Source organism: Dermacentor silvarum, chromosome 2 (genome assembly GCF_013339745.2).
Source record: "Dermacentor silvarum isolate Dsil-2018 chromosome 2, BIME_Dsil_1.4, whole genome shotgun sequence".
In the NCBI taxonomy this organism is placed as follows: Eukaryota; Metazoa; Arthropoda; class Arachnida; order Ixodida; family Ixodidae; genus Dermacentor; species Dermacentor silvarum.
The window spans coordinates 189951307-189977797 of record NC_051155.1 but is presented as its reverse complement, the minus strand read 5'-3'; the positions used below and the strand labels follow the sequence as shown (position 1 = coordinate 189977797).

At 42.0% G+C, this 26491-nt stretch overlaps 1 protein-coding gene across 1 annotated transcript; it reads left to right on the top strand.

Annotated features, from left to right (window-relative positions):
• The first annotated feature begins 80 nt into the window (after positions 1-80).
• Positions 81-26026, top strand: LOC119442331 (cyclin-dependent kinase 5). Its single transcript, XM_037707173.2, has 11 exons — positions 81-194; positions 473-561; positions 2406-2473; positions 7921-8038; positions 11624-11719; positions 13534-13608; positions 13695-13791; positions 16911-16980; positions 17845-17905; positions 18631-18711; positions 22703-26026. The coding sequence occupies exons 1-11, from the start codon at positions 158-160 to the stop codon at positions 22799-22801; spliced, it is 891 nt and encodes a 296-aa protein (XP_037563101.1). The 5' UTR covers positions 81-157; the 3' UTR covers positions 22802-26026.
• Positions 26027-26491: the final 465 nt, after the last annotated feature.

Below are 26491 nucleotides of genomic sequence, written 5' to 3'. Positions count from 1 at the left end.
AAAAAAACTTGTTTAACAACCAGCACGTTTTGTATGTCTATTTGGATCCGTAAATATGGCCGCTGCCTTATGATCGCGACTGATCGCGACCGACGCTCAGCCGGCGTAAACACAATCGGTGGAGCGGGTATTATGTCCCATTATTTCCCGAACTGCCATGCAAAAATATGAGAAACTCGAGAAGATAGGAGAAGGTACAACATTAATTTCAACTCATTATATTTCCCATACGTTCGGTAGAAAACTCTCAGTTTCTTTCACAGTTTTGCAACACTTTCCTCAACTGTTCCACAAATATTCCGTCACTCTTTAACGGGTAGCACGTTGTACTTCTTGTGATAACTGTAACTAGCATTCTGCGTGTATATTCAATATCACCTGGTACTTTGAATGGCTGCACAATTTCTGTTCTGTATCGGCGACAACTACTGTTGTTGCGCACTGTTGTGAATTGCTGCGCTGTTCGTTTCAGGCACTTACGGGACTGTGTTCAAGGCGAAAAACAGAGAAACGCAAGAGATTGTTGCGCTAAAGCGTGTGAGGCTCGATGACGACGACGAGGTAGGGTGACAGTTTGTTGCCACATTTGTTTGTATTTTCTGCATCACGTTTGTGCGGCTAACCCACTGCATACACCATACCATGCAAACAAGTTCCCACTTGGCACAAGTGCAAGCTTAACTTCACAGAGAGAGAAGACAGAAACTGGTGTACTGTCGGAAAACAGTGTTGACTATCTGGAAATGCTCGCTGTAGACAGATTAGACGACGGCCTGAGTTGTACAATACCTATTGAAATCCAACTTCTGCAGCCGACACGAAATGTTTATTTATAATCTGTGGCCTCATGGGGAAAGCGATTCCTGCGTCCAGAGTATCTACCAACGTTTACCTTGCACAGGCATGTATGTCACTTTCAAAATCTTAGTGGCAGCTCTCCAAACATTTCAAATTGTTGCTTCCTGGTACCTTTAAAATATACTCTTGGGTATCCCAGATTTACATGCCGTCAATTGTGTGTTTATTAGAATAGAAAAAAGAGACTTCATGTATGCACGTGGAACAAGTTGTCGAATATCGGGAGCTTTATTGTCAACAGAATCAGTTTCTTTTGAGTTTGTCATTAAGCCATTCACAGGATGCCCATCACTACAGGGAGGCCTCACACTGGGCAGTGCATCACAAAAAAAGTGAAAGTATCCTTAACCAGGGGGCGTATTCTGTAAATTTCCACTCTCTGTAATTTTTGCACTGATTTACCCTACTTCTAAGCCTGTTTCAATAGTACATCAAGTTGGGAGGGTTGGTTTCTGTTTATCATGTATGTACAGAGCGCAAAAAGGGATGAAGACAAGATATATAGAAGACTGGACGAGTGCTTACTCTCTTGTAAGTAGGCACTCTTCGAGTCTTCTATCTTGTATTCGTCCCTTCTTGCACTCTGGGCATTCATCATTATCAACCAGTTCTTATGTTCCTGTCAAATGTCTTCACGTTCATACTGACACTAGTCAAGCTCGTGACCTGCCACAGCGGCACAGTAGCTATGGCGTTCTGCTGCTGAGCACGAAGTCGGGGATTTGATTCCCAGCTGCCACAACCACGTTTAATTGGTGACAGAATGCAAAAACACCTGTGCATAGTCACAAGCTTTATGACATGGAACACGAGAGCATGTGCCGCTTGGTACATGCAGAGAACTCTGGCGGGTGGCTAACGCGCCTGCGTAGTTTGTAGGTTTGGTGAACGCACTCCCTTATCGTGCTTGTGCATCCTCTGCTAAAGTCTACTACTACACCATAATCAATATGCGGGCTCATGAGAACACATGCTCCGTTATTTCCAGATGCCATATGGTAGTGACAGTAGTAGACAATGCATGAAAACTATTAGGGAGTGCATCCACCAACCTTATAAACGGTGAAAGTGCACTAGCCGTTCACCAGACTACTCTGGATGTACCGTGTGGCACGTGCTTCCTCATTCACTGTCATAAAGCATGTGACTGTATTTAGATTTAGGTGCACTTGAAAGAATCTCAGGTGATCAAAATTAATCTGGAGCATTTCAATACAGCATCCCTCATAGTCACAGCGTTGCTTTAGGACATTAAATCTCATGTGTCATTCCATCAGTGGTTGCTCGTGATGTTCAAGAGCAGCAAGTTGAGGTGGCAGAATTTCCTGCCACTGCCGCCTTTATTTGGCGGCAGTGCACAAAGCTGTCGAATTTTTTGCTCTGAAAATTTCTCATGAACTTGCTTTGGCTGATATTTCGTTTCGAGAGGTAGCAAGTACATGTAAGGCGCAAAAGTATGCTCATTCGTGGTAATGGGGGGAAGAGGGATATTAAAAGCCTTAAAAATTTGTTGAACTGTGGTTTGATATTTTAACATTTCATTGCAGGGGGTGCCAAGTTCTGCATTGCGAGAGATCTGTCTTCTTAAAGAATTAAAGCACAAAAATATTGTGAGGTGAGTTCCTGAATGCTGCTTAACCTCTTAAGTGATCACTATTTTTTGAAAAACGGTGCTAAAGTGGCTGGTTTTCTTTATGACCTCAAATGCCCCAGTGGTGTGCTCAAAAGCACACAAACACTTCTGAAAACCTTGTATGTCAAAGAATAATTATTTATTTGCCTGCCCACTTCACTCCTTGGAACTTTGTGGAAAAGTCTGATGCTGTGCAAACTACTACAGACTACCGGAGGTATGACAGCACTCGATACACATTACTCCTAACTGCACTTTCTTACACCACCCACACAAGATCATAGTTTTCTTGTGAATGTTGTTCCTGTTGTTGTCCCATTTCAGGTAGCAAATGGCACACCAGCATGTCCATGTCGAGATCACTAGCTGCCATCTAGTGCGACAAACCTTACTCAATAAAAGTGCAGACAATAGGGTTTCACACTCTTCGATTATCACAACCTACCAGAGGGATGCTGCTGAGCTTGTGACACAGTCAATCAGTTACTTGCCTCAGATCTAGGTTTAAATGATGCCAGGCAAGGTGCTCTGGTAGCCTCCTGTTTCATTTCTTATTAATGCGAAATAATTATGTCCCACGAGGCAAAACAACCAGCATGATCAAGCGATAGTTGGAAAAATGGCCGACGGCACAGAGAGTAAGAATACGTCAAAAAAATGCTCGGATTGACGTCAAATTTCTCATGGAGGTTCCTGTAAACAAAGTAAATTAATGACTTTGAAAAGAAAATTTAGTGCATCCAACCTGGGCCTCTGGGGTGCGAGAAGAGCATGCTTCCCCGAGGCCACGGCGGCTCCACGGTTCTGGCTGACTAAAGGTGTGCTAAGTGCATGCGTCATTGCACGCATGCACTAAACCCTTAGCCATAAAATACACGGCGTCCCAGAAATCGATCGTACAGGATACGAATGAAACGTCACTGAACACATTCAATTTTAGCCACATTGGTCAAATTAATATAGTTCCTTACAACAGAACTAAACTCTAGCTAGGTGCAGACAAAAGAAGAATACAAGAGAACAACGCAGTTGACATTCGTAAACTTTTTTGTCATTCTTGATATGAGACCTAACTTTCTGTAGGATGCATTAACGATGCTTGAAACATGTTGTTCGAAAGTTAGTCGAGAGTCAACCAATATTCCTAAGTCGCGCGTACAACTCGCTCTTTTCAAAGGAATATTATCAAGTGAGTATTCATATGATAAAGTGGTCATTTTGCGAATAAAGGAACAACAAGTGTCTTAGTTGGGTTAATACGGAAAAAGTTAGAAGCACACCACTCCTTGAAGGAATTCACATCTTCCTGTAATAATGCACAATCCTTCGCTGATTCTATTTCACGGTAAAGCTTAATATAATCAGCGTACAAAAGGAGACGTGAATGCCACAAACATTCTTCAAGATTATTAACAAAGATATTGAAAAATAATGGGCCTAGGACAGACCCTTGCAGAACACCGGAAGATGATTCATAAGGCAAACAGTACTTAGCACCAATGCGAACATAATTTAATCGAGTGTACTGTCGCCGTAACTCAAGTGTTTATGGATGAGAAGGTCATGAGAAACAACATCAAATTGCTTTTGACAGGTCGAAGTATACTGTGTCAAACTGTCTCCGATTAGCAACAGCGGGTCCCACAGCATCAAGAAAAGAAACTAGGTTTGTTTCCACAGACCTGCCTTGAACAAGACCACGTTGGCATATACTAATTTTATGCTTACAGAAAAACGACTGATGTGTAAACATAGCTATTTCAAACACTTTTGCAAATGGAGACAAGAGGGACGATAATTTTTGATGTTGCTCAAGCTGCCACTTTTATGAATTGGCACAACTGTTGTGTTCTTCCAACAAGAAAGAAACGCACTGATACAGTAAGCAAGAATCAAAATGTACGTAAGGAGAAGAACAAAAGTAGAAGAACAGCCTTTGATAACAAAACTTGGTATTTGGTCGTAAGCAAGAGAATGCTTTGGTTTCAACTTACTTACGGCCGCCGCGATATCATGTTCTGAAAAAAACATGAAATGTTGAAATGGTTACTGAAGCTATACTGTCAGTCACCAGAGCTAGGAGCATGCGCTGTATTCAAGAAAACCGAGGAAAAGTGTTCAGCGAATGCATTGGTGATATTGTCACAGTTTGTAAGAATGCCACGAGAAGATTTATTTATGACATTAATTTTCGGCCCGCTTAGAACTGTAATCTTTTACATAGGTCCAGAAACGTTTGGGATCGCATTTTACGCGCTCTTCGACAAACTTAATGTATGCATCACTGTCTCTATGCATTACGCGTTTCACCTCGCTTCGCAAGACACTGAATTTTTCGTACCACCCCGATGATTCTGTTTTCTTGAACTTCCTATGGTACCTTAGCTTTTTACAAAGTAAACCACACAATTCCTTAGAAAACCATGTAGGATAGCACACAGGGCGAAAGTCTTTGCAGGGAATGAAGGCTTCCAAAGCACATTTTACATTATCAGTAAGCATGCCAAATGCTTTGTTAACATCTGTGGCACGGTACAGTTAAGACTAGTCGGCATCATTCAAATAGTGGTAAAGACTAAGATAGCCACCGTTCGGAAAAACAAATGAGCGAACAGGCTCGCTCGACACATGCATCGCCTCTAGAAAAATTGCGAATTCGAGCGGAACATGCCAATTGTCAACGAGAACTAAACTGCTAGGAGCAACAGAAAACTCAGCAATAGCTAGAATCAGATCTAAAACATCTCTAGCGGCATTTGGGACCTTGATAAACTGCGTTTATCCAGGGAATTCGATAAAGAAGAACAGTGCATCACAGCGAGGGGATGAAGAAGATACGGATGTCGCACATGAAGAATCCCAAACAATAGACGGAACATTGAAATCACCAGCTATTAAGATATTATATTTTGCTACATCAATAACTTCAACTAAGTCATTCATATGCTCAGAAAACTGCACATTACTTTTGTTAGGAGCGAAGTAGGCTGTGCAGAGCAACAAATTTTTGCCGCCTTTAACAGGAATTTCAACCCACACAGTTTCTGGTATAATCTCAAGGTCCGCACGCCTTAAAACGCTAAGATTGTTCCGCACGGCAATTAGCACACCGCCGCCGTATTTAACGTGCGCGTCATGCATGCGGTCACATCTATGAACTGTGTATTCTGGTGGAAAGTAATTCCTAGACAGTAAGTCGTTGCAAACCTAAGTTTCAGTAAAGCATATAACATGGTATGAGCAGGCTAGCACATTCTCATAGAAACAGGAGGATTTAGTGCGTAGACCACGTGCATTTTGGTAAAAAATGGAGCACTTCGTTAATGACACCAATAATTTTGATTTTTGATTTGCATCCCGTTTAAGGCAAAACTGCATTCAAAAGAATAAAATACAGTCATTGATTTATTTTTCAGAGCTTGATAAAATCTCCTTGATTTTTCTGACCTCCCTACAGCAGTCACTTCAAGAAGTGATGTATAATGGCAAGAAAACTTTTGGCTGCCGTTATATAAATACTTGATAAACTTCACAAATATTTCTGTTTATCTATTGTGATATGCAACTTGGTCTAGCTGCACCTATAGAACAGAGTTCCTGTTGAGAGCCATGTTCACAGCATCTCTGCAGGACAAAGTCTGGAATTTTTTTTTTTTAAGTAGTCAACATTTGAATAATAAACCAATTGTTAACACATTCATAGAATTTTAGTAATTTTTGGCTTTGACTGTAGTATTTCTCAAATCTTAAGGTTGGCAGGTCTGTTATAAGGAATACTTGCAAACTGGTGTTAAAGTTCAATTCAATTAAAGGAATCACCTGCCTTTGCAAGCGGCAACTCTGCACAGCAACTGCCAACATATCCAAGACAGTCAAGAGCCCACAACAGCTATCGCTATAAAAAGTTGCTGTCAGGCATTTTACAGGCATTTCAAAAGGACTAGTCATCTCCACAAAACCCTACGTGTCATATTTGATACTCGAAAATACTGCTTATAGCGTGGGAATAATGATAGGCGTAACTTTAAGAGACAGAAACACAAACAAGGTAGCCGATGTTCTTGTTCATATTAAGAGGAAGAAACGGAGTTGGGCAGGCCATGTAGTGTATAGGGGAGATAACTGGTAATCGATAAAAAAAGTTACAGCAGGTGCCAAGGGAGGGGAAGTGCAGTTGAAGACGGCAAAGAATTAGGTGGTGCGATGAAATTAGGAACCTGGGAAAGGCTCTAGTGTTTTTGACACGCTGGAGCAAAGTTTAAATTTTGGGGAGCTCGGCAAATCACTAATAAGTCATTATTGTAATAATTATTTACGACTGAAATAACATCTCAGCGTTTTTTATGTGTAATGGTGTGTGCCTTCCTGTGCTTAAATGATTTCAGGTTTACTCACCTAAGGGATGCTGTCATATGCTGGATGCTTTAGTTGCAGCACAGGGTTACTGCTTTAAAACACACACTGTGATTTAGTTGTGATATGCATTGCTTTTTAGTAGTGAGTGCAAAACAAAATGCTGCACTTGAACACTGTATGAATGTAGTTAAAGGGACACTAAAGGAAAATATTAAGTAAAGCTCAAGTGATAGATTAATGCTCGAGAATCTCTAAGGCATTAATATTATCGCAAACAGAGCCTTAGTAATCGAGAAATTGAGGTAGGTAAACGCAGGGCATGATTAGAGACTCCCCCGGGACATTAAAGCATTTGCCCGATGACGAAGGCATTCCTCATTTAAATTCTGTCACTAGTACTCAACCACTTATTATAAAAACATCATTGTATTGCATTATAAGACGAAAGAAAATGCTACTTGTTCAGTTCTATGTCATTTTGGAAAAAATAACTCATTGACATTACCCTTGACAACCACGTGGGTGGTCGAAAAGCTTTTTTTCGCACAACTCTGTGCTGCCCACGCTTTCGCTTTTCAGTGGTTTCATTATCGCGTAGTGCTGCGCTGGTTTTGATGGCTTGCAAAACTCGCACAAACTGCAAGTAGCAGAGAATTCCACTTCCATGTGATGTCGCGGGATGCCGGAACGGTCCACGCCACTTGACCAAAAGCAGCTGCAAATCCACCCTGTCTTGGATTGGTTTCTCCATGGCCGTGCATTTTCGTTTTGTGCAAAAAACCGTACCGCCGTCTGTCCGGCGTTGTTTTACTCACCGATGGCAGCAAAGGGCAGTGATGGCGTATGCAACGTCACCACTCCCCGGTTGGGTGGAGGGAGATTTGAATTGCGATATAGGTATTCGGACCCTTCAGATGCAATTGTCTTGTAAACTAAGTCCTTTTCTTGGCTAGAAACAAGCGTTGCGAGATTTATGGAGTGGTACTTAAACTGTCTACGCTGACTTAGTATTTGCCTTTAGTGTCCCTTTAAACCCTTGATTGTGATGGTAAATTGCAATGTTCTCTTTTCAGGTTACATGATGTTCTTCACAGTGAGAAAAAACTGACTCTTGTATTTGAGCACTGTGACCAAGACCTGAAGAAGTATTTTGACAGCCTCAATGGTGAAATTGACCTCGAAGTTGTTAAGGCGAGTGTGCTTTCTGAAAAACAAGGAGCAGGCCAATTGAATCCGCAGTCATATGAGGAAAAAGAGCGTGCATTATTTTCATAAATTCATTAAATGACTCCTAACATTTTCACATTTTCTTATGAGAGTTCTTGCATGAGAAAGCCTTTAGTGCTTGTCTAGACATGGGCATCATTGCAAGCACTGTGGCTTCCTTAAGTGTATTTTAAAGCCAGTAGCTTTCCTTGGCTCTTTCGCCTGTTTTCGCGATAGGTGGTTGGCGGCCAGACTTTCACCACGGATGCAAAGGCACTTGCTCTTGCACAATCAAATTGCGGGGCATTTTAATTCATTGCCGAACGTCAACTAGCTCTTTGAGATGCACGTGCTTTCGGGCGAGAGCATTGTGATGTCTGCAGGTTTAGATGCCGTGGTCGGTGGTGCCACTGTGTCTCATTCCTCCGCTGCTTGGGCTAATGGTGGCTTAACATATTCTTCGATGAAGTCTGCTGCATGTCTCTTGTCAAGATGCACTGTTTTGTCTTGCCGGCTCACCCCAGCTTCACTTAAACCAACTACTGCAGTGTGCGGAATCTGCACAATATCAAAGCACATGATTGGAGGAGTTTCTGGCCTTTGTGTAGTCAACGAGCGGAGAAAAAAAAGCACAGGCCTTCACAGCCATTGTCATGCTACCGCTGCCATCATTCTGTTGTGATTCTGTTGTCATGCCCTCTTGGTCACACTGCCATCGTCATGTCCGTTGAAAGCCAGATCGTCATCATCAGGCTGTCTTGTTGTCTACCAAAACATGCCGATGATAATTTGTGCTGCCATCATCTCAATGCCAGCCATGTACTTCATAAATATTGCTAGTGTGCCCATTTTATATCTGCTGTGCACGTAAGCTATTTTCTTACTTTTACAATCATCTTCAAGGGTTTCTGCAACAATGTTTTTCTGACATACTACTTCTGGTATGCATAAAAAGGAAAAGGCTAATCACATTTTATGGTGGTTAAAGGAACTGTGTTGTCACTGTCATGGAATTCAGTATGATTTGCTTCACTGCAACTCACCGATGTCACAAAAATGTTGTGCGAAGATCCAAGAAATGGAAATGCCCATTAGTGTTATGCTGACTTGCATGTGACATGCTCTATTGTGCATGTTAGAATGTTATACTGTGGACGTCCTTCCTGTGGAGCATTGTAGCATGTTGGGAGAGGTCTCTTGTTCATAGTGTGCTCAGTCCTTTAGCGATAGTAAAAGCTAATGCTAAAACATCTTTTATTGCTAGAGTATCTTTCTTAAAGCTTTATTTACACTTCTTTGGATGGAAGGACAAGGCCGATTATTAGTAAAGAAGAAAAGGCCAAAGTTCCCAGATCTGCTTTTTTTCCTTAACCCTTTATTGACAAGTGTTGCCTACAGGCAACATACCAGAAAAAAATGTTTTTTCTTGCTGAGTTTCAGTATTGATTACAAAGTCTCTAGTTAAATGTCTTCGACCAATACTGAATGGCAGGCAGCAAGCGTCATTTGTTGGTTTAGAGCAGGAACACTGGACAAGGAAGAAATTTGACACGTGACTCACAGTCTTTTGAAAGCAAGGTCAGAGAAGACGGGCTGATGCAAGATATCCAGCTGCAGTGGTGTCACGCATGTGATGTAAATCAAATGAAATGTATATGATGAGAGCTATCTATACAAATTGAAAACGAAGCCTTAGGTGGCTTGGGGTGAAGCCCACTTCCAGTTTCCTGCTTGGGGGTTTTCCCCCTATTGCTGAAAAAAGTTTTCGCAAAATATTGTCTTCTTGTTGATGGGTTTTGCACATTTAGATAGAAAAGGATTTTTTTTCTGGGTATTTATATGTCTCGTCCTTAAAGGTTGAATGATTAGCCATGCTGAAGCGGGGGTTCCCTTGAAGTCAATGTGATGTTGAGAATCCCGTAGCAATGCATACTGCTTGTTTTCAGCCACCTCTTGATCTTTTCTTGCTAAAAAAAAAAAAATTTCCTAAAGTTCTCAGCTGCGCCTTTGCTTACTTTCGTAATATGTGATATTGTCATCAGCCTATTTTATGTCCTCTGTAGAACAAAGGCCTCTGCCAGTGAATGTCAGTTACCCCTATCTTGCGCCAGCTGACACCATCCTATGCCTGCAAATTTCCTAGCTTTACCACACCACCTATGCCACATTTCATGCATATGAGGCAACCTTACGAAGGCTAGAGAGACTACACTCGCTGCTCACATTTACAACTAAAAAATATTGCCTCCCATATGAAAGAATGATATGGGTTTACGTCATGCAATTTGGGTACACTAGGTCTTGTACTTTTATGTCGCAACATATGGCATAATTATTACATGATAGGCATCGTAGATCTGAACCTATTTACCTCCAAATGAACGGAGTGACACGTATCTGTGACTAGTGGGCACAGCGCACCGCTTGTACTCACAACCAAAACATACTATATTGCATACGGGAAGCATGAAGGTGCACAACTAATATGCAATTGGAAGTGACCTTACGTCAACAAGTTGCAGTTGTAATATATGAAGTAGTTATTCCACAGAAAGGCATAGTGAAATTTGCTTAGTCAGACTACTATGACCGCACTACTTGATTGGCTTGCGCAGCGTTGCTTGCTATGTATGAAACAGAGTGTAGTTCTTTGCTGTCCTCAACTACGTTTTCTTTCTCTTGGCACCTGTTCTGTAACTCTAACAGACCACCGGTTATCTGCCCTATGCGTTACTTGTCCTACCCAAGTCTGTTTTTTCCTCCTAATATGAACTAAAATAGTATTGGCTACCTATGTATATTCTATAATCCACACTACTGTTTTCCTGTCTTTTGAAGTTACACCTCTCATTTTTCATTCCATCGCTCATTGCACGGTTCTTAATTTCTTCTCAATCTGTTTTGTTATGTAATGTAATCTTACTTTATTCATAAACAGTCATTACTAGGGAATTGCTGTGTGAATGCAAAGAATGGGAGAGCACATATATAAGACACTGCGTTCGCACAATGTTTATGTGTATTTCTGTGTGCTGCTCCCTTTCCTCACATTTGCACAGTAATTCCCTACCGTAACCATGAATCAACTAGCCCCTCACAATCTCCTTTTCAAGCTATAAATAGTTGGAGCAGATGCTTTCAAAATCTGTGACATCACAGGGAACTGATGAAGTTGCTTCTAATGTTATTTTTCTATTATTCCTGTCCTGTTCTCTCTTTTCCCTCATTTTTTCTTTTTCTTTTTTAGTGATGTAAAAGCATAACCTTTATATGTTGGGTCGAAGTGAGACGTAACAATTTGCATGAACCATACTCGCAATCCTGTTTGTATGATTCGTAAGTACACCCCTTCTGACAACTGTTGTGATTTATGTTTCAAAGTGAAGGGTCATGTCCAGGTAGTGTTCATCACTTGTGAGTCGCTGTCATTTTGAAAACTTAAGCAATGTCATGTATAAAGGATGTCCATCTGTTCACATTTCTTTTATTGTGGCCAGATGTTATGCTGTTGACGAGATTTTATTCTGGCAATGCACAATGATCAAACAAATGCATGTTCTATTTTTGCAGTCTTTTATGTTCCAGCTTCTTCGTGGCCTTGCATTCTGCCATAGCAATAACATCCTGCATAGAGATCTCAAGCCACAGAACCTTCTCATTAATAAGGTATTACATTTCACTTTTACAACAATGACTTATGCATAAGTGTGCATGCCATAGCCCCATAGAGGTTTTTCTTGCATTCTAATTGATTTAGTGTTGTTGCTATACACAACACACCACTAATGTATTACTAATATTCTGAGTGAGCTAAGAGTATAAGTATTATTCATTGACTTTCATTCTGAGGTATCAGGCAATAAAAAAGAATAAAACCTCGCAACTTAAAGCCATCCTGAGACATATTTAAAGTGTGGCAGGTAAACATGCCTGGTGATGAGGTTATACAATAACATGGAAGCCAAACATTGCTCCTCTATTCACAGCAAAAATGCTGAGTCCTCCCTAAAGAAATGGCTGCCTTTTCTATTTCTTTTTGAATACTTTTTATCTCTTGTTGCTTGACTTTCATAGCTCTGGTGGCATAATGTGGGTCACCTCATGTGCACTGCGTCATGTCTGTAGTTTCAGAAAGAATGAACAGCTGTTGTTGAACATGCTCCTTCAACATTACAAGTGGTCGGGTTAGAAGTGAGCAGAGCAGCAAAGGAAACAAAGCTAGCAATCGCAGCAAGGCATGTGCATATAATCGATAATATTGTTGGTTTAGTCACTCAAGAAAGATAAAGGAATGAAAGTGTATTGCAATGGTATGTCATGGGGCAGAGCATTGTGAATGTTGCCTTTCTCCTACAGAGATGATGCTAATGGAGGCAACAGCGTGGAATACAAGTGTGGAAAAAGCTGAATGTTGCCACGAATACTCTCTTTCTTTAGGTTTAGTCTTTTATTTTCTCAGTATTATCATGTCTGCTTTCACTCAGCTATCATTATTCAGTTTCAGCTCTTTTTCAAGACACTCTCGTGGTATCTGGTTGTTACTGCTTTGCGAATGTTGTTGGTTCTAGCAAGGTGGGCCCATAGCTTGACTTATACATATGCATATAACACATTATTGTATTGTGATGACCGCCAGTAGACCAAGAACACACCGATAAATATCACCCATCAAGTCACCTATAAATAGGGAGGCGATTGTTAGCTGTGTCGTTTGCTCTGACAGTGGTTGACCGTACCCGCCGCTCTTGCCAACGGCAATTTCATTTTCGTGGCCACTAGCTGACCCAAATAATCAGAATTTTGCTTCACTATTCATGTGCTGCCAAATGTACGTGACAATATTCTTGATGTCTAGTTGTGCAGGTCAGAATTAAGAGGTCTTTTGCAGTTAGAGCACTCCTTGACATTGGGCAGCATGCCTACATTCAAAGGCATTTACACCCATTTTAACAACCTGTAGTCAACTAAATTTTGTCTTTGATGCTACCTTTAGAGTAGTTTGAGCAATGAGATTAGATGGCTTTGAAGGCAGCTGAGGGTTAATTTTGATATTGTATGTCTACACTGATTAACACTATCAGAAAACTCTTCTAGGAGGTGCTTTCTGACTTTTGTGCAAGCAATAGTACGGGACACGTTCAAGAAACACAAATAAACATACAGACATAGTGTGCAGTTCTCATAGTAATAAATGAAAACATGAAAGACTCATGACTTAGCGGCTATGGTGTTGCGCTGCAAAGCACGAGGTCGTGGGATCAAATCCTGGCCACGGTGGCCACATTTTTGATGTGGGTGAAATGCAAAAATGTTCGTGTACATTAGGTGCATGGTGAATATTAATCCGGAGTCCCCCACTACAGCGTTGCTCATAATCACATGTGGTTTTGGCATGTAAAACCCCAGAATTAAATTTTTTTTCTTTCAATATGAAAGGCCCTTTGTGTTGGTGTGATATTTTTGGCACCTTTTCCTTTCAGAATGGAGAACTAAAGTTAGCTGACTTCGGTCTAGCAAGGGCGTTCGGAATTCCAGTTAGGTGCTACTCAGCTGAGGTAACTATATTTTCACTTGCTGTAGTCGTTGAAAGCTACCTAAAGTAATGAGCAGATAAATTGATTTTTTTTTTTTCAACCTCTAGGTAGTCACGCTTTGGTATCGGCCACCAGATGTTCTGTTTGGGGCCAAGCTGTACACGACGTCCATTGACATGTGGTCTGCTGGCTGCATTTTTGCAGGTTGGTCTGTTTGTTTCTCATTAGTATTTATTTGCTTATTTCTTAGCGTTTGTGGTTGCTCGTTCATCATTGAAGCAATGAGGTTTCACACAGCTGATAGTGGAACTTTCAAAACAAAAGAACATACTGTTCCTTTAAGTGAATATTTCACATATAGACTAGTGGCACATTGGACGAGAGTTTCTTTATTGTATTTGCTCGACACGAAAAGTCCCTAGAGAGAAATCTGGGTATATTTTGCTGCCATATCTTGCCTCTGTTGCGGCTCAAAGTATGGCTTTGCGTAAATACTAAAGAGGACAATGCGCTTTGCTTTGCTGGCCGCCTAAACTTCCATCCAAATGGGATCATAGTGGCCAATACATAGTCTGAAGTGGCGAAGCGTCACTTTTCTGTTGTCATTATTTGGCTCGTGTCACTGGGGCGCACGTAACATCAGGCTTGCCGCTTCGCAGTGCGTGTTCAGCTTATTCTGCCTGTGCCACGTTCATTGGCGACGGGTAGAGTACGTGCCACATTGGCACACACTGTGTATGCGCCAGCCAGCCATGGACAAGAACTTCACTGTAACATGCAAATGATTATTTTATAATGAAACGAATATGCACTAACAATGTGTCATTATGCATTGGTCTGAGGCTGCTAAAGCAGCATCTACCTAATCCTTCCCACCCCCTTCCCTCCTTGCTTTGCACCGGGTCGTTTCGCTCCCCTTGGCAGGAATGCTCTGTGTCAGGCCTGGTGGCGAAGCATAGGTAAAAAAACAGTTATTGCAGAAGTCAATGGGGGAAATAGTACAAAAATGGGAAAATATAGAAGAAGAAAATCCATCGAGCACACAATTTGAACTGCGAACCTTCCAATTACGAGCGCAGCTTCGTGACCGCTGTGCCACGGAATACGGACAGAGAGCAGGCTTATACAGGAGTATTTATGCATTGTCATGTAGTGCAGCTCAACTAGGGACAAAGGAAGCAAAGCGCATTCTCCTCCTTGATACTCTAGTAAAAAGAAATGCAGATTCCAAGAAGTGAAAGTTCCCAGATGTATCTCTGTAACTCACGCATGCTCAAAATGCTTGGGCAGTTACGAAAAAGAAGGGGTCTCCAGCACATTGGTAAGGAAAAAGGATGCTATCATACGGGGTATGAACTGACATCTACCATGGTGCGCGATTAAAATTTCATTTTGGATGTTAATGTAGATGCGACTTCCGATTTTGGTTCCTATGACACTAAACGTAAGCCAAACGCGGTTATCCTGCATAAAAGTTGTCCTACATATACATATACAAAGTTAAAGGTGAATTGCAACAAAATTTTGGACCGCGTAAAAAGCATAGTTTCAGGTAGTTTTGATATAGAGGAGCTTCCATGCAAAATTTTACGTTTGAAATACCAGCGGAAGTGTCCCGAAAAGCTAGAAAAAAATAGATGTTTTTGATACCAAAACTGAAAAAAGCTGCTATTATCGCTCTCCGGAAGTGACGCATGACATAGAATGCGTGGCTCCTCGGCATCACCTCCTAGTTAAGGCCGCACCCGCGGTTGCCCGTGGCGCGCTGAAAAATCTCGAAAGCGATGTGCTGGGACTTAGGTTATAGTGCCAACCACCAGGTGCAAGCGTCGTCTGCTTAGGTTCTATTCAGAGGCTGCTAAGAAAAAAAAGCTATACAATTACTAGCCCTGAGGCCTTGCTGAGATTGCTTCAGTGGTATACTATACTATTCATTTATAACAAATTTAGCCACAGTAAAATTTCGTTGCAGTGAGCGTTTAAAAAAAATTCAGGTAGGACATGCCAAGAGGGACCATACAACACTGATATGTATCAGTCCTCAGCTTGTTCTTATGCCTTGGTTTTCCCACACCATGTCATCTGAAGTTTTCTTTCTCTTTCCTTCGTGCGGTGGACATCATAAAATTTTTCTCAAGGTTGGCTTCCGTATTGATTTGTGAGCATTGATGCACCCAAATGAAACTTCATACGTTCTTATGCAATGGAATGATTATGTAGCTGCTCAACACCGGTTATCACCTCAGCTTGAACCTTGTCGCATGCATATGCATGCCAACCTTTACGACTTTATCGTAAGATGCCTCGTTTTCAGAGCTTGTTTACATTATATTGATGCAAATAATTTTATGGTTTTTCATTTGCACCCAGTTTAAGCCAAAACTTTTTCTTAATGGGGCCCTGAACCACTTTTATCAAAGTGGAGAAATACATTTGAAGTGAAAATAGGCTATTTCTGAAATAGTTTACTGCAAAAGTACTTCAGTGCGTTCAGCAGTAGCCGAGTTATTGGCAATCAATCACGGCCTCCGCCGTGCTCCCGTTCCCTCTTCAATGCCTTGCATTGCCAAGGCTACGGCGGAGTGGGGCAGGGCCGCAAGGCTTCGCCTTTGAAATTTCACCATGGTACGCGATTAAAATTTCATTTTGGATGTTAATGTAGACGCGACTTCCGATTTTGGTTCCTATGACACTAAGCGTAAGCCAAACGCAGTTATCCTGCATAAAAGTTGTCCTACATATATATACATATAAGGACTGCTCATCACATATTGTGATTTTACCTTTCGATGTCTTTTCTTATAGCTCTAGTTAATACTGTCTTAAAGAGCCCATCACCGGATTTGGGCATTGCAAAGCAGCAATTATGCCGTGTAGATAGCACAGTGATGACCGTGTCTGCAAAGAGTTGCACCAATGTATAGCATGAAAGCAGGAGAAAATTCAAACAAAAGCCCACACGCTGCTCTCCTCAAAGGAAGCACTCCAGCTGCGAGAGAGACGATGCCGGCATTTCTGCGTTGCATGCATGCCGCTCAACAGCCAGCCGCAGCAGTAACAACTTGGGTATTCCTGAGAAATGCAGAGTACGTAGAACCGAATGCACTATGCAGACACTGCTCCTATAAACTCTTTTCAAAAGAGCGCTTTCTGACTGGCCCTTTGCAACATCTAGTCTGATTCTAGTGTATTACCAAAATTTCTGACTGAGCCTGGGGTGCATATGCATGGTGTTTAATCTTGCAGCAAGCTTGGACTGCATACTCTCCCATATAATGAAAAAGGTTCTCATTCATTGCACTACTCTTCTTTTTTTTATTCAGAGCTTGCGAATGCAGGAAGACCACTGTTCCCTGGGAGTGATGTTGATGATCAACTAAAACGGATATTCAAATATCCTTCAGTGTTACTAGAACTGTTTCATTTTATGTTACCAGAATGTGCAGCTTTATTTGTTGCAAATTATTGTTCCACAATTCCATTATTATTATTATTATTATATTATTATTATTATTATTATTATTATTATTATTATTATTATTATTATTATTATTATTATTATTATTATTTCATTCATGTGTACTTTCAGTATTGTGTGGCATGGCAGTATACTTGACCAAGATATGTCCAATGTACTCATTACCGAATGTTCGACTGTGTCTTGATCATAGTGCTCTATAAAATCATAGTGATCATCATCATCCTAGCCATGTCTACTCTACTGTCAGACAAAGGACTCTCCCAAAGATCTAAAGTTATCCATCCTACTTCAATTGAACCGGCTCTGTGTCCAAAACTTGTTTCAAGTCTCATCTTTGCATATGATTTGCTGGCACTCTCAGCCGTATTTTATTTACAAAGGCAGGTTGTCTATCTTTGTAAAAGGTCTACAAAAACAGCACACCTTATATCTTTTATTGTGGCTGTTTAGCTGAAATGTCTCTCTCCCTGCCTACTCTTCTGTTCAATTGTGCATGACCTCAAATGCTGTCCTGGCTGCTTCTTTATTGTGAGTCATTCTCTTATGAGCGCTTGCATGCACAGCTATGAGCTTGTTTAAATGTTCTGTGACAGTGTAATCTGACACTTATCATAACAAACAAATCAGTCTTGACGAAAACACTTGGTCACTTCACTGAGGATTTTTGTATGCAGCATGTGTAAAATCTGCTTCCAGTTTTTATGCATGTAAGGTGCACATAAATCATGTTTAACGTTATAGTTAAATCAAGTAGTAGCTTCCTTGACAAGTGATACGCTCTTGGGAACTCCGACTGAAGACACCTGGCCGGGGATGACGCAGCTGCCAGATTACAAGGTAAAAAAACAACCACACTTCTATTCTCTAGATTTTTTTATGTGTGACTGTTCAATTTTGTTTTTAATTGCTGTCATCAGCAAGCAATTGAGCAGAAAATATTAATCTTAAACTGTTTTCTGTTAGCCTGATGGCATCTGCTATGGCTCTCCTTGTTTTCTACTGGGTTGTTGCTTTCTTTGTTCAAAAGGTCAGCACTTTTGGTGTGCCTGTATAGGTTGTGTGATATAACATTCCGATGTAAATAAACCAGTGATTCAGCCTAGCAAGCTTTGGGAACATTTTTTGAAGCCAAACTACCCTTTTCTTTTTCCTTTTTGAAATCTTTTTATTAATACCGTAGTGAGCATATATTTTCCTGCCATTTCACATTTTCCCGCACTCAGAATAAAATTATTTGTACATCATGTAAGAAAGTACCTTGAAGCCCATGGCACTCCTCTGACATGCTGTGTCAGAGCAAATTTCAATAAAGAACAGTTTGGCCAAACATTTTCTTCAGCAGTAACCAGCCTTTTTCCTTCAAATGAATGGAGATAGAGTTCTGATAATCTACTTTACCAGTTGAAACTGATTCACTTTTGCTCTTCATTGTCTCTCAAAACACAGTGATCATTACAAACATTATTCTCCTTGTACAACATGGTGGATAACCTGCAGTTGCTTTTATTTTTTTGGCCAACCTGTTGCTGATTACTTGCTCTTTCCGCCATTATTCCTGGCAGTCGTTCCCGCTGTACCACCCAACAACCAGCTTTGCACAAGTGGTGCCGAAGTTGAGCTGTAGAGGGCGAGACCTGCTGCAGGTTTGTGTCAAGCATGTTGAGTGAAGTCAACAATTGTGCTACTAGCTATCTGAGCATCTTCAAAAGGGTAGCGCATTTGTGTTGTCCACTCCCTTCTTTACGTTGTGTTTTTGTGGACTGCCCTCTTTTCGATATATCAAGTATGTTGTCTGCTAGATTACACATTGATTGTACAAATATTAGATGTGTTGATCATGCTTATGTTTATGAGTGTTAGATGTTGATATTGTTTAAAATGTTACTCTTTCAGAGGGGGTTTAGTGGAGTGCCTATGAGAGCTAATAATCCGATATCCGTGCATTCATTGCAGACTTGCCTACTTTCACAGATTTGTAGTGTTCCTGCCTGGCTTAGCGGCTATGGCGTTGCACTGCTAAGCACGAGGGCACAGGATAAAATCCCAGCCGTAGCGGCCGCATGAGGAGGGCCAAATGCAAAAATGCCCATGTCCCGTGCATTGGGGGCACGTTAAAGATCCCCTGGTGGTCAAAATTAATCCGGAGTCCCCCACTACGGCTTGCCTCATAATCAAATCATGGTTTCGGCACATAAAACCACATAATTCAATTCAGTGTTCCTGCCTAAGTCATGCATCTTTTTAATTCTAGTGAGCATAGCTTTTCTTGCCGTTTCACATGGTCCCACTTAAGAATAATAGTATCTGTACGTCACAGGCTCACAGCTGTTGCTGTTAAGCTTTTGGTCGCGATGCGTTGATTGCTACGCGTCGATTGCAATGCTTAGTTCATTTCTCGCCTTGCTGCCGCTTTCGTTGCAGTCTTTTCTTATTGTGAGTGGGTTTTTTGCATCTATGTGTGCACTCGTCTGTCTAAAGAAACTTTGAACAGGTCGCGAAACAGCGATTTCCCAGAGACGCGGAAAGAAACGGCTCATCTCATTACCCAGCGCGTCCGCAGACCCCGAACGTATTGCGGATTGGGACAAGAACATAAGAGGCAGATCGCCGGGCAAATGGGGAGACTCGCGTCGTCTCTTGCCTGAAGTCCGCCCATGTCTCAGCATGGTCCGGCACAGTCTCGAAGTGCAGCGCACCAAGCGGCCGGCGGCGGCAGGCATCACACTCGGTGCTACCGCGACACCCGCTCTCGGCATACTAGTATGTTTCTTTTAGGTACTATAGTCGGGCCGTTTGTCGGCCTCGTGCGCGCCATTTCAGTGAAGTTTGCGTTTGCGTTGTGTGTTTACTTTGACAAGATGCCTGTACGTCACAGGCTCACAGCTGTTGCTGTTAAGCTTTTGGTCGCAGAAGAAAGAAAGAAAACATTGACTTGAATGCTTGGGAGAGACAGAATAAACATCATCATTGAACACCTGGTGCAATGTGTTTGGCTCCAGGACAGCCCTAGTAGCGTGGATCATCAACATAATTTTGGAACACAAACAGATGAAAGTTGATCAGAAGGGCTGTTACGCATAAATGCATGGGAGGGTAAGTTTGTAGCTGCTCTATTGCTAGTTTCTAAAGATGATTTAGTCCCAAATGTACATTTTCGAGTTTGGATTAAGTGACTGTTGCAAATTCACACAATCCTGGAAGTGCAACTACACGCGCTTCAACTTTTTCATGTTTGTATTTACACTGGTAGTACATCGGTCTCCATCACACATAGGTCTTGCATTCCATAATGCTGTTTGTTCTTGCCAGCAGTGTGAGTCCGAGCTTAAGGCTTTGGAAACTAAGACTGCGCTTGACACTAAGGGAGAGAGAGAGAATAAACATCTTTATTAGGTAAATGAAGATTTTGAGAGGCGTCCTCATTCCAGAATGCCTTGAGCTCGGGCCACGTCCTGGGCCCTTGCAATCAGCCGTTGCTGATCCTCGAGGTCGGAAGTTAGTTATCTAAATGTCAACCTTTCCTCATTATGGAAGGTGTTCCCTTGCAATATGTAGAATAAAGTTTTTTCAGATGCAGCTCTTGAATACATACGATTTTGTTTTTACATTTTTGCCGCTACTCTAATATTATTGTTGTGCATTGCTAGTGCTGATAAAGCTTGTGGTTAGTATGTTGTTTTATTGGCGGCTTGTGGCACTAAAAAAAATTGACCGTGTAAATCATATATATCACTGCCATCAGGTGCTGTCAAGAAATGTTTTGTGCATTTCTTTTTGCTACTGCTGCTTCTGCTGTGGCTGCACTGTATCAACTGTGGCCATTTCACTACAAGGTGGCATGGATGCTAAATTTTTCTGATATAGTACCATGCAGGATATTTTTTTGTGCCATCCTGGTCTGGTCGGTGTTTCTAATTGCGCCCAAGCCCAGTGCTCGACCGCTCGCGCGTACCATGTTTCTAGGTGGTTTCTTTCGCCGAGGGTGCTCAAACGCAATCATATGGTTCGCATGAATGCATGCTTTGGAGGGGTGGCTGTATGGCCTGTTAGATCTTCAGCGAAAACATTCTTTTTTCAATGGCATTCTGGCACTCTCCCTGTGAAGCCATGGCTACAAAGTAAAGGCTTCTTTGTTCCGTGGTCTGTTAACTGCATCATATGTAACAAATCTGAAACTATCGAGCACATCTTCCTGGATTGCCATGACTCCGTTTTCTTGTGGGACGTTCTCAAACGAACTCTGAAAAAAGAACTGCCTATAAGCCCTTTCGGTATTCGTTTCTTGCCATGCGCAGACGTAGGGGGAGTGCCGGCTGACATGATAATGCTTTTGTGTATGAACAGTGTGTGGAAAACGCGCATGGATGTCAGGAATGCCCGCGTAGATGCAAGGTCGGCAAGGCAATACCTAATTGAAAGTCTCACGTACACGCGGGATGCCCTAAAGCACATGATTGAACCACCAGAGTGGTTTCAGGAGCTTGATGTTTTGGTGTCTGTGGTGGTCTCTTTGAAGGCCTTTTAAATTAGTGCAGAGTAGCCATATTATGTAATAATATTGTGTAGCACCAAGTGACCCGCCGTGGTTGCTCAGTGGCTATGGTGTTGGGCTGCTGAGCACGAGGTCGCAAGATCGAATCCCGGCCACGGCGGCCGCATTTCGATTGGGGCGAAATGCGAAAAAAAAAAACGTGTACTTAGATTTAGGTGCACGTTAAAGAACCCCAGGTGGTCTAAATTTCTGGAGTCCCCCACTACGGCGTGCCTCATAATCAGAACTGGTTTTGGCACGTAAAAACCACATAATTTAATTTTAGTTTAAGTGACCTGCTTTGTATTTGTACGGGTGTATGTATTGTTGCGAAGAAGGTAATAAAGAAAAAAAAAGCTGTATGGCCTAGTGGTTACGGCGCTCGCTTATAGACCAGGCGTACGTGGGTTTGAATCCCGCCTTGACTAGAAACTCTATTTTTTTTCTTGGTATCACACTTTTTTTTTCCCCCTCTCTGTTTGGCAGCGTGGTCGGTTGAACCCTGGTGCTGCGGCAGAAGCAGCGGTGCCAGGCGCCGACGTGAAGCGGCGGTCGTTGGGGTGTTGCGGAGCGCAGCGTAGCAACACCCCAAATAAAAAAATACTGCTCCACTCAGGTAGACTGCTCCCTCCCTGATAGTGAGATTATATTTGGATCATCAAAACAGTGATGCGTTTATTTAGGGATACCATCGAACCCATAACAGCAGCCACAGTCGTGCCTAGTCGCCACCAGACCAGCGTGTTCTCCGTTCCAACGGCGGCGGCTAGAAACATGGTACGCGCAAGCGGCACATGGCGGCGCCAGCGGTTGAGCACTGGGCTTGGGCACAAATAGACACAGGCATCCTGGTCGTCATAAGCTGCCATTGTTGTATGTCAACGTGAGCATAGTTTCTTATCACAAAACTAGCCGCTCAAGCAGTGCAACGTGGATAGCTAGATTCACTTGCAGCAACACAACTTGATATCTCTCTCGCGAACCGTTTTTCTTTTCATAATTTTATGCAGCTGTGTTGTGCTGCTGACTGTGTGCAAAGAATGACGGGCTTCTTTTCTTTTTACGTGTGTCTTATGGCCACTTTACATGCCCTTGATTTCCAGAAACTCCTTGTCTGCAATCCAGCCATGCGACTCTCGGCAGAAGAGGCCATGCAGCACCCTTACTTCAGTGACCTCCCAACCTCCATTAGGAACGGCTGATCATCTTGGCATGAGTGCATCGTGGTAACCAGTCCTAAGGCACTGTCTACTATCGTTTCATTTCATTTGTTTCATTTGTTTCATTTGAATTCAGTAATGTATATACAGTCAACGTAACAGCTCTTATTTCAGTGTTACTACGTAATCTTTTCTTGTCTTTAAGTGTCTTTTCTCGATAGAAGTTGAATATTGGAATGGTCGTAGTAGAATTAATTAATTCAGCAAGTGCGTACCTGATAAATGATAGGAATTTGATCGAACAATCAACCTTGGGCAACTTGGAATGAAGCGTACTAAGCATTGTGGGGATATTTCTTCCTGTGCCTAATTCGTTTAAAATTAATTTGATGAAGCTATGTCGTGATTTTGATTTCATGATAATAAGTTTGGTGTGGTAGTGCTATTGGGGAAGTACGTTTACGAACTGCGAGTGCAATTCTTTTATTATTACGTCAATAGCCGAGCATTGTAAGGTGCACTCTGGTATTTGCACACACTGGTGAGACAGTGCCTGTCAATTCCAGGCTACATGCCAAGAGCGGGAGAAAGCTTTTCATGACACCAACAGTCGGTAAACTCTGGTCCTCGATGGTACCGACATTGTATCTTAGGTTAATGCTGTTTGTCCAACTAAAATTTTGTGAGCATTAATGCGTGCTTTATAAAAAATGCTGCAGTCTTTTGATCATTGTGCGTTGCTGCTTCTGAAAGAGTCCGCACATGTGCAAAATATTCTACGTAGTTTTAATGTCGTATAACTTGCCAAGTTAGGCTGCACAAGCTCTTATTAACAATCAGTTTGAATACATGAGGCTGCATTGTTTTGAACCACTTGCATTAGTGTTGTGCGCAAATATCTGGACAGAAATGATATCGTATAGACTTGTGTAAAAGCCGCACCCCTGCGAGGGCTGCACCCCCAACTTGGCAGCCCGAAGTTTGTAAAAAGAAATTTCAGCGGAGAAGCAATCGCATTTGGTGCCCCGATGCCGCGTGTGCATTGGCGAATTTTCGTTCACTGCATACTTCCGCGTGCCACTACTAGATAGCGAGAGCTGCGTGTTGACCTCTAATGCAGTGGTACATCCGGGGATCCAGGGTGTTCACAAGTCAAGACTGTGCCGGCATCATTTTGATGAAAATATCCGGTCCCGTATAAGAACGGCCCTTACACAAGTCTTTGCGGTATATTAAAGAGTGTCAAGTAGTATTTTTGTGTTCAGCTGTTTGGTAAAGGAGCAAAGGATGTGCTGCTGGTGGCTAGAAAGACCAAGACAATGTAGGCACGAAAGTAGCGGAAGGTGCTTTTTGTTCAGGAACAGTGGTTTTTACATATTTATATGCCTGCGGTACTGACAAGGAGAATAAAAGTGACTTTTGACAGCCACAAATGGTTTGATATTCACGTCTTCACGAGTTGCTATGTTGTTCGGCTATTAAACATAGCATGGCTGTGCATTTTGGGGAAATGCTCAGAAAGATCACCTTCATTAGAATAGTTTATTCTTGCTACATGCATTAAAAGCAGCTTGTGGCTTTTATGTCTAAAAGACAGAATTTCCATGTTGCTATACGTTTGAAAGGTGCACTAAACAGAAAAAACTATTTGAACTTCAGGATTCTTCACAGAAATTTTTGAGAGATGGACATTTCGCCACCGGAGTGGAGGTACACACGCAACTAAGCTTTCCTTTCCCTTCCTTTCCATTCCGTTATTTTGAATTGTACATTCACCAATTTCACATTTTGGGTCATTAACGAAAGAAATGCGAGCCAGCCAACATCGCCAGGACAAAGAAATGCATAGCTTGCCACTATCAACATGCATGCAAAAAGCATCCGACGATTCAAATCTGAGTCGGCTAATGGGAGTCCTTCCTGTGTCCATGTGGCAGCACTAACATATCGCATGCTAGTTCTTCCTCTCTTTGCTTCTTTTGTTCATTTTTTCACAGCAAAATACGATGCTGCGGCTATCTGAAGCATGATCTTTGACGCTTTATTTGCACTTGAAGAAAGGTAAATTTAAGATTACAGAAGGTGTGAAGGTCCTGCAGAAAGGCGAGGCCCATGCAAGCAGATGTGCCTGCAGAATCAACCCGCTGCACCCAAGAAATTTTCCCTCTTTACAATGGTTCTGAAGTGGCAGTATTGAGTCAACCACATTGCGTCAATGGAAAGCTGCACGCTCCACAGCGTGATGGCACCTCCCGATCCCCAATTTTCTACCCATTTTCACCGACAGTTGTGGGGTCGTAGAGTCTCGACCGTCGCGAGTGGAGCGCCACTGCTGAAACTGGTTGCGGGTGGGACCAGTGGGAAGGAGCAGGGATAGCAGAACAGGTGAAGCTTGCGCAATGGCGCCGGCGCATACCTCAATCCCGACACACTGCACTAGAAAAGCCCGATTTTCTCAACTTCTACTTTACTTTTCTTTCTAATGTACTTCCCCATGTGATAGAGAAACCCCCGAGTATCACGAAAAAAAAAAAAAAAAAGAATGGGTAATTAAAGGGCCAGGTGGTAAACCACAGTGATGGGCGGCATTTCCCCCACCACCTACCGTGGGGAGAACCCCGAGCTGTATTAGACTATTCTACAATACCAAAAAATCCACTCTTACCATGTTTGTTAAGCTAGAAAAGATGCAAAAACGAAAGACAGATGGTGACACTGCCTTGAAGTTCCCGCACCAGCTTGGTGCGACGTCATGGATATTGATAGTCTGTGCTCAGGCTTAAGTTCTGAACGGTAAATATTGACTTAATTGTTTTCCAAAAGAGGCAAAGACTGGCATATTCATGAACTTTTACTAAGACTTCGATACAAAATCTGCGACATCACGCTGACATACAGGCGCGGGAGTTTCGGCCCTAAATTTAAGGACTGAACTTTAGCCCACGTTTTCTCACTTATTTTCACAAAATTATTGAAAATGGAGTTTTGAGAGAATTCTTGAACAGCATAAAAGTATACATTTGAAAGCAGCTGCAGGCTTTTATGTCTAAATGACAGAATTTTGTGTTTCACTATAGCGGCGACCACCCTATTTTGCCCAGGAAGGATCTGTAACTTCATTGATCTGGTAAACGATGTACCATTCTTTGTACAGCACGCAGAGGATTGTCTTTTTTTTTTTTTCTTCAGCTGCCCTTCAGTGGTAGCAAAGCCTTCATAACTGTTCTTTTGACTGTGCACTTGCGAGTAAAAGTTGGCATAATTTTTTTTTTTTTTTATGGTTGTCTTGGAGTTCTTTGTGTTCTGTTCACTGTTAAAAAGGAGTCACTAAGAGCCTGGAACACGGCACTCGAATTCCTGAAAAGGATTTGCAAGTATAATTTTTTTGGCAGCAGTTGTCCAAGGCTTGCTAAGTGTCAACTGTTACAGATATAATTGCTTTCATGCAAAAATTGAAACATGATTTGTTTAGGATGAACTGGCAAAATTGGTGCACTTCTCCTGTTGGAAAAAGGACGCACTTCATAAAGAAGACCACAAAATTATTGGTGTCACAAAATGACATCATTACGGCAGTTTGGATGCAAGATGAATTGAGAAAGGGAATTTCAAACTTAACTCTTGTTACCGCTAGAAATGTGCTCATTTTTGGTGCTTTTGGCGCATAACATTTCATTTCAAGATGTAGTAGTCGCAACATGTACTGTGATACAAAAAAGTATAGCCTGATCA